This window comes from Leptonychotes weddellii, chromosome 12 (genome assembly GCF_054177405.1).
Source record: "Leptonychotes weddellii isolate Sample4059 chromosome 12, ASM5417740v2, whole genome shotgun sequence".
Classification (NCBI taxonomy): Eukaryota; Metazoa; Chordata; class Mammalia; order Carnivora; family Phocidae; genus Leptonychotes; species Leptonychotes weddellii.
The window spans coordinates 11,274,953-11,284,397 of NC_138380.1; the positions used below are offsets into that span (position 1 = coordinate 11,274,953).

The 9,445-nt window shown below is 40.8% G+C and overlaps 1 protein-coding gene across 3 annotated transcripts in view; it reads right to left on the reverse strand.

Moving 5' to 3' along the window:
- AGK (acylglycerol kinase) overlaps positions 1 to 9,445 on the reverse strand; it is a 77,782-nt gene that overhangs the window by 40,899 nt on the left and 27,438 nt on the right. Inside the window, exons 5-7 of one of the 3 annotated variants that reach the window (XM_081799978.1) lie at positions 9,112 to 9,141; positions 6,263 to 6,302; positions 3,367 to 3,446 (exon numbers count right to left, since the gene is read on the reverse strand). The exons of 1 other annotated variant lie outside the window; for it this stretch is intronic. In XM_081799978.1, coding sequence (XP_081656104.1) covers positions 3,367 to 3,446; positions 6,263 to 6,302; positions 9,112 to 9,141 — 150 coding nt within the window. The remainder of the gene's footprint in view (positions 1 to 3,366; positions 3,447 to 6,262; positions 6,303 to 9,111; positions 9,142 to 9,445) is intronic. One more of the 3 variants, XM_081799979.1, reaches the window with a different exon arrangement.

Below are 9,445 nucleotides of genomic sequence, written 5' to 3' on the forward strand. Positions count from 1 at the left end.
GAGAGGGGGGAGGGTCAGAGGGCGAAGCAGACTCCCCGCCGAGCAGGGAGCCCGATGCGGGACTCGATCCCGGGACTCCAGGATCATGACCTGAGCCGAAGGCAGTCGCTTAACCAACTGAGCCACCCAGGCGCCCTATATTAATCATTTTTAACAAATCTGTAAGCTCCTCCAAGTTGAAGAAATAATGATTTGAACATTTGGGCTTTTATTCACATCTTTATGTGATGCCACAGCTACGGAAAATCTCTAAAATTCTAATGTTCCATATAAAAGATTGAAAAACAAGTGCTACCAGTAAGAAATGCATTATTTATTATATAATTAAAGGTGAGACAGCACCAGAACTAAATAAAACTTTAGATACCTACCGCAATTTCCAGGTTCACGTACACACACAAAAATAATTACTTCTTAATGTATTATTTATTAATGCTAAACACACAGTTATCTTACTTCTTAAAGCGCCTATGTAGTTTTAAACCAGTACTACATAATGAAATAGCTACATGATGAATTATATATTACGTGTCAGAGTAGAGCCAAGATGACAAAAAGAGTGCAATTAAATAGTGAAAGCTTTAGGAAAAAAAAAAAAAAGATGCTGGAGAGCTTCAGAGTGGTCGATACCCAGAAGCACACAGGGATTCACCTTGCTAAAGGGGACAATAACTTTAGCAGACTTTCCCTAGCCTCACCTTTAAAGATAAAATTATTCTACTTGTAAACAATAATCCAACTTTAAAAACGCCAATACATTTACATGTAAAAATATAAACAGAACCTAAAACTGCTCTAAAAAAGTTTGTTTTTTTAATGTAATTATCCCTTATAAATAGGAACTTTTAAAAGTAACAGATTATAGCTTAAACAAACTGCCATATGTTTTTCTGTATCAGAATTAGCAAGTTCCTAACTAAGTAGGTCTCTAAAGGAACAGGACCTAGAACAGTTATATTAAAGTAGGCAGAGGGAGAGCTACGAGCACTTTCAGGAAGGGTGGGGGAGCAAAGTAGAGAATGTTTTGAACCTAGCCGACAGGTCAATAATAATCACAGTGGCTTATATTCCCTTCGCTCAGTGCTTACCATGAAATGGAAATGCTGAGCACATCATAGCCATTATTTCACTTAATTGCAAAGGCACCTATTCTATATGGCAATTTTATAAGGTATGAACTATTACTTTTCCCACTTTACAGATGAGTGCACTGAGGATTGAAGCTAAGTAACTCCCTTATCACAGAGCAGAATATATAAGTCCCGTCCTTCAAACTCCAGAGCCCACACAGTTCTCTACTAGCTTCTGCCACAGGCCACCACTGCTTAATTATCTTAGATATTTTGACTGTGTTGTGTTAGAACCTGTTCATTTGTTGGTATTGTTTAGTACTGGTATTAAACAAGAATGATCAATAGGCATTAAGACTGGTGTTTATGGGGGAGGGAAGCGGCCCTAACAAAGCCCGTCCAGTAGGATTCAATTAGGCAGAGTCACAGAGCCAGTTTAGACAATCTGTAGGTAAATATCTTAAACTGCAGAATTCAAAATAAGGCGTGGTGTGCTTGGGTGGCTCAGTCCGTTAAGCGTCCGACTCTTGATTTCAGCTCAGCTGTGATCTTGGAGTTGTGAGACTGAGCCCGGTACCAGGCTCCATGCTGCGTGTGGAGCCTGCTTAGGATTCTCACTCTTTCCCTCCCTCTCCCCCTCTGCCCCTCCCTGCTCGAGCTCTCGCTCTATCCAAAAAAAAAAGCATGATTTGTCCTTATATCTGTAAAGCCACATTCACTATCTCAAATTACTAGAGAAACTTATTTCAGAACTCCTGCGCCTTACACAAGACTAGTTACAAGCTGGTCCCAACTAGTCTTTTTGTTGTTGTTCTTAATATCTTGATGTCATCTAAGATCTTATAGAATCCAACCTAACACATATTTTTTTTTAAAGATTTTATTTATTTGGCCGAGAGAGAGAGAGAGAGAGAGCACCCTAGCAGGGGGAGTGGCAGAGGGAGAGGGAGAAGCAGGCTCCCTGCTGAGCAAGGAGCTCAACACGGGGCTTGATCCTGAGGATTCTCTCAGGATCCTCAGAACCCTGAGCCAAAGGCAGACACTTAACCGAATGAGCCACCCAGGCGCCCCAGAATCCAACCTAATACATATTTATTAATTTTCCAATCCTCAAAAAAGACAAAGAATTGTTCTGGTCACTAGGGATAATAAAAGATATCACTCCCCTCCCCACCCCACAGAACCTTTTCATTCTTACTATTTTTAAAAAATAATTTTAAGTTTTAAATGATTTCTTCTAAAAACCTTCAACAAGGTCTTTTTTATTCACCTCTCCAACTGAATGAGAACTGCAACGAACATTGAAACAAATTTTTTTTGCTTAAGGTACTTTTTAAAAAATTTATAGACTTTATTTTTTAGAGCAGTTTTTAAGTTCAAAGTAAAAATGAGTGGAAAACAGAATTTCCATGGGCCCTCTGCCCCGTTACACACACAGCCTCCCCCACTTTCAACATTTTGCACCAGGTTAGGACCTTTGTTACAATAAATGAACAGATATACGTGATTATCGACCAAAGTCCCAACTGTTCTTCACACCTGAATTCCCACAATTCCCTCACAGAACTCTTCCAGGTCAGCTAGACCAGGTCACAGACTGGTCTGCAATATAGCAAGGGACATAACTAGTTACCCCTGTGGCTAGGCCCCCGCTGCCCTGAGCTATTTCCTCAGTCAGGAAGATTGAGTGTTCTCCCTCTGCTGACCTCCAAGACTTAGCTCAAGGTTCACTCCTTTTAGAATGTTTCTGATTTCACAAGCCCACAATGTTCCTGGCCATTGTGGAACATCCTGGAACAGAGAAGTCCCAATCATTTACATCACAACAGCAGGAACTATCCTCAAGCAGGTAAGACTCACTTGAGAGTATTAATTCTGGGATTTTTTTTTTTTAAGATTTATTTATTTTAGGGGGGAGCAGAAGGAGAGAGCAAGAATCCTGAAGCCGACTCCCCACTAAGTGCAGAACCCAACAACAGGGCTCAATCCCAGCACCCTGAGATCACGACCTGAGCCGAAACCAAGAGTTGGCCGCCCAACTGACTGAGCCACCCAGGCACCCCTAATTCTGGGATTTTTATTAAATTTCAATTAGACAAGTTTGCCAAGCATCAGTTAGCTTTACAGTTATAGCTCATTAACCGCTATTTCTCCATTACAAATTAATCTCGTTGCTAGACGAGCAGGGAACCTACTTCTTCCAATTCTACACAGTCCAACCAGCTTCCTGATATTCTGTGACATTCCCCCACCCCGCAGGAAAACTGAGTATGTGACAAATCACAAACTGAACTACCCTCTGCAAGCTGCAGGATTGAGAAAAACCGTCGCCTTCTTCACTTGTGCATTGGGAGGAATGAGTTGATTGCCAAACACCTAAAAAGGAAAAAAGGAAAGTTTTAAGCAAATATCCTTTATTCAGTTAGCGATTATATATATTCTTTCGTTCCAAAGGAATTTACTTCCAGGAGACATGGTACCTACTCTGGGGGGAAAAATGTTCTTTCATGATTTCATATTGACAAAAATACCATGAACAACAACCAAGTCTACCATTATTTAATGACAATCAGCTAAATTTTGTAAAAAAACAAAAAAACAAAACAAAACCCTGCTTCAACTACTAGAGGTAAGTAACTTTTCTAAGATGTGGCTAGGTTTATTATAAACACATAACCAGCAAGGCCACAGTCTATCAGAAGTAAAGTTTAATCCACCTGCCCACAGTCTTCAGAGTATAATCTTTTTCTCCTTCAATTTATTACTAAAGCTTATTCATAAAGAACTTTTGTGATACCAATTAATCTTCATATTTTCATACATGTAAAAAAAATAAACTTAATAGTCTATTTGCCTCCTCCTCTTTGCAACCTTCTATAACTTGATAACTAAATAGCATCAACTAGGGGATTAAGGAATGCACTTGTGATGAGCAATGGGTGTTGTATGTAAGTGATGAATCACTACATTCTACTCCTGAAACCAATCTACCATATATGTTAACTAACTAGACTTTAAATACAAACTTGAAATAAGAACAATAATAATAAATAGCATCAACTGACAAGGAAAAGAAATATAATATTTACTAACCACCTAGTATTTGCCGCTGTCCTACACATTATTCTTAGCTCTCAGAAACTTAGGACGTATTAAATGTTCTCATTTTAATAGTTCAGAAAACCAAGATGCAGAAAGATTAAGTCAAAGTCCCACAGTTAATAAATTACAAGCCTAGAATTAACATCTAACTCCAAAACCCCAACTTCTACTCTGTCAGCTCTGAACAGCAGATAAAGGAGGAGGCAGAGTTCGGAGGCACACAGAACCAGACGTGCAGCCTCAAAATAAGAACATGAGCTAATGCTATTCCACCTGGACTGAAGAAGACCACCAACAAAAATGAGGAAAACACCAGAGTCAAAATGTTGAGTCTTTGTTGGTGGGGATCAGGTCTGGGCCAAGGAGGCAGAATTCAGGTATGGAAGCACAAAGTAAAGACAGGAGAAAAATGAGTTACACCAAGATTTTTATTAAGTGACCACCACCTCCCTGACAGTCCACCAGGCAGCCGTTCTCTGCATGGTCTATTTCTTGCTTTAAAACAAAACAAAACAAAAAATACACTTTTTCTGAATGCTTCAGAAAGAAATATTGTTTCCTGAATTCGGCCTTAATATTCTGCTGCCAAATCTCCAAACATTGTAATGTGTTCTTTTTCTATCCATAGTTTTTCTGGAATGTGGCCAGAAATTACTCAGTCAGCCAGTTTCTCCAGCCTACCAGACTCCAGATCTACAGTTCCAGATTATTCTTTGTCTTAGTTTCTTACCTACCTGCAACTCCAGGCGCAGGTTTACGGTGCGTTAAGGAGTTTATGTAAGACTATAGTGAATTGAGATTATGTGAGATTAAAAAAATCACTCTTTCAAGAATTTAGACTGTAAAGGGAAGCCATAAACAGGAAAAGTAACTGGAGTAGGCTCTAAGGATGAATTCGCTTCCATTTGCCAGATGGAAGGAGCTCCCTGGGTGCTGGGAAGGAACGAACTCCAGCCGTGGGAAGAGGTAAATAGGAGAATGAGCAGCGACTAGAGGAAGAGTCTCTGAGAAAGGATGAGCCGGCATTCAGCACAGAGGGGGAAGAGGCATTTTGCGTCAACAAGAAAGAGGACCCTGCGACCACCCTTCCTTTGGGAGACCAAGAAAAGGCTCCCCTCCCAAGCTTTTCTACTTGCTAATGGAAAATTAGCTCAGGGTGGGGAATCACCTCACCTTGGGGTGGGGATCATTCATTTTCAAAACAGCAGAGCCAAAGGAGATAAAACAAAAGAGTAATCAAATTCTTAAAACACAGTTTTAGAACACTTAGATCACCACCAAAGAGAGGAATGTATTAATACGATCTATTGTCATTGTCATCCGTGAAAACATTTCGGTAACATACATGAGGTCTGCCACCCACCTCCTTCCACTAAATACATCATACCTTTGTCATTTTTTACTTCAGTTTCTTTTTTTGGTATTTCTGATATCATAAGCTTAAACGGCATACAACAAAAAGGCAACTCAGTCAGGGAAATTCACCTGCAAAGCATAACGTACAAACTTGGAAGGGAGGGAAGAACAAAAAGGTGGTCTTGAACTCCAAAGGATTTATAATTTAACAAGAATACCGCCAGATAGGATTATTTAAGTGCAGTATCATGGGCCTGGGAGAACAATGCACACATGGTATGAATCAGCTGTGCTAAACAGACAGGCTTTAAAAATATGAATCAAGGGCTTTCAAGAAGATTTGACTTTAAGGGGTAACACCTGTCCTGAACAGAAATCCTTGGGGGTTATTTGGATCAGGGAAGATTCAGGGCTTAGCACGATCTTTAAGGACAACCACAGCCAGAAACAAATTCCCAGAGCTCCAACCAGCCCATGTATGTGTTCTTAGGACTAATCCAGAAGTAAACAAGTCTAAAGGGGTGGGCGTTAGAACTGCTCTTCACCAGATGGTTAACTTCCTCCTGCTCTGTTCCGAGCTGGCTCTCGGCCTAACTCATCATCCCCTGATAGCAGGGGGAAAAAATCCACACTGCTCCGATGCAAGGCACCGTGCTGGTCCCCTGGAATAGCCCGAGTTTTCTGCACAACGGAGATAAAGCAGGTTTTAATTTTAGCACATTAAATGATATTACCTGAGCTTCTTGACAGGCTGCTCTCCTTAGCAGGTTGTCACTATCAAAGTAAACAAAGAGAATGAACATCAGCTTTAATAAGCAGGTTACGATCCAAACAAATAAAACTTTTTTTTTCTTTTTTAAATATGCACAACTCTTTCCTATAAAACACCCAAGTGAAAGTTTCTTAAAGACCTGTGACACATTATGAGCACATGTGAAAAGTACTTTCTCTGAGTGAAATCCTGTGTTAAGTATTTCCATAGAATGGTAGGCAAAAGACCCCCTCCCTCCAAGATGTCTACATCCTCATTCCCAGAACATGAAAATATATTACCTTAGGTGGCAAAGGGGATTTAACGGATGTGATTAAGTTTAGGATCTGGAGATGGGAAGATAATCCTGGATTATGCAGGGGAGCCTAATCTCATCACAAGGGTCCTTAAAAGCACAGAAAATTTTCCTGGCTGTGATCAGCAGCAAATGTGACTGTGGAGAAAGGGTCAGAAAGGTGCAAGCTTGCTGGCGCTCAACACGGGAGGAGGCCACAAGTCAAGGAATGCGGGTACCCTCTAGAAGCTGGAAAAGCAAGGAAATGGCTTCTCCTCTAGAGCCTCCAGAAGGAATGCAGTCCTTGTTGACACCTTGACTTTAGTGCAGTAAGACCTGTGTTGGACTTGTAACCCACAGAACTGTAAGATAATAGATGTGTGTTGTGTGAAATCACGAAGTTTGTGGTAATTTGTTAGCGCAGCAACAGAAGATCAATGCACATATCCTGCATCTGTCTTATCCAGTGGAAATTACTCAGTTTGTTTGCCAGAAATAAATTTGATGTTTAGTTGCTTTTGCTACTGTGTTAGCTCTTATTTTTTATATCTCTGTCAGACACTCAATTACTGCACAAGTGGGAAATTTTGGCATGAGGTGAAACTTTGGCTTGCAAAAATGAAGACGTTCTATCAGAAAAATGTTCATCTATGTAACATAAAGGTTCCTAAAATGTGTTTATGCCATTTTTACTGTAAGAGCACCTTAAATGGCTGATTGCCCACCAGGCGCCAGAATCTTCTCGTTGAGTCAACTCTAATGCAAGTTGCTGGCATTGCTAAGATAGTAACTTCAACCTGGTTAACAACAGTTAAAAACGCTCAGCCAATAAACAATTTATAGCAAAGAACTAAAGAGAGAAAAGGTTCTTTCACTTAAATTCTTTCTTAAAAAAAAAAATCTCTTCCTAGACCTTCCTTCTAACATTGAAGACCTTGAATTTTGCATTTTTACAGTTATTCAAAACCTAATTTTGATAGTTAAGTCTGAACTAAAAGAGATTAAACAACTTTCGCTTTTTACACAGCTGCTGTCCAAGGCTACACAATGATTTTCCTTCCACAGCCAGGCTGGAGAACAACCTCTAGATGTCAAAAAGCAGTCGGCTTTAGCAAGAAAGCACCATGCGTGGGGAAAGAGCAATGCTGCCTGTCTGTGGGTATTTACTCAAAGAATACGAAACCACTTAATTTGAAGGGATATGTACACCCCTATGTTTATAGCAGCATTTTCTACAAGAGCCAAATTATGGAAGCAGCCCAAGTGTCCACTGACTGATGAATGGACAAAGATGTGGGGTGTATACACACACACACACTGGAATATTATTCAGCCATAAAAAAGAGTGAAATCTTGCCATTTGCAAGGACATGGATGGAGCTAGAGAGTATAATGCTAAGTGAGATAAGTCAGTCAGGGAAAGACAAACACCATATGATTTCATTCATATGTGGAATTTAAGAAACAAGACAAGCAAAGGGAAAGAAAAAGAAATTAAGAAACAGACTCCTAACTAGAGAGAACAAACTGATGGTTACCAGAGGGGAGGTGGGTAAAATCAGTGATGGGGCTGAAAGAGGGCACTTGTGACGAGCACTGGGTGATGCATGGAAGTGTAGAATCACTCTATCGTACACCTGAAACTAAATGAACACTGTATGTTAACTATACTGGAATTAAAATTTAATTTAAAAAATACTGCCCATCTGAAACCTAAGAACACTGTTCAATTAAAATTACACCACCATACCTCAAAAGTGCATGCTGTTCTATAATAAACATTTTAGGAGGACCAATCCCTTGGAAGTCTAGTCCACAAGGCACCTTAATTGCCAGGCTCAGTCCCCACTTACTTGAGTGATATTGCCCCACTATTCCCCCTCAGCAAAAGGTAGGTGCATGAGCTTCTCTCCCTTCCCCCATGCAAGACTCAGGAATATTCACGTTTTGCTCTCCTACCCAAATGCTCTCAGTGAATCATCCTAATAGCAACGATTATATAGATCTTACACACGTACATACAAGATGAGGTCAATTCAAGGTACAGAATAGTCAAATATTTAAAAATAATATGTCAACAACCCTTTATAGTTGACTCTGACGCCTCCCATTCATGACCTCTATACACTGATGAGGTAAGATACTAAATCCTTAGCAACCGCTAGATCACCAAATAAACCTGCGTTCCTTGTAGTAACCTGAGCATTGTCACTGGATCCCCCTGGATTAGGCTAATCCTCAGTCCAGCTTCCACACTAGCCCTGAGGGGGGAACCACTACCACCACACAGAACCACACAGAACTGTGCTCCTCCAAACACCGACTGTTTTTTTCCTACAGATAGAATAACCTGTGCCTCCGGTCTCTTCTCTGATGAACGCATCCTACAGACTGTTCTGTACAAGCTCTCTACACTACTGTAAAGGCCTGTATATCCCTGTCCATTTCCCCCAGCTGGCTCCTCCCGTCCCACTAGGGGCAGGCCTCTGAAGGTGCCAGGATCCTCGGGGTCATCAGTAAGATACCACCTTCCTTACCGCATTTCGGCCACATGGATTCCTGTGGGCCTAGATGAAAAGAGAATGGCCCCAAATAAATACAAGAATACAGCACCTTGTAGCGGGAGGGGAGGAATGAAGCGGGGGAAATCGGAGGGGTGGACGAACCATGAGAGAAGATGGACTCTGAAAAACAAACAGGGTTCTAGAGGGGAGGGGGGTGGGAGGATGGGTTGGCCTGGTGGTGGGTGTTGAGGAGGGCACGTTCTGCATGGAGCACTGGGTGTTGTGCACGAACAATGAATCATGGAACACTTCATCTAGAACTAATGATGTAATGTATGGGGATTAACATAAGAATAAAAAAAAATTA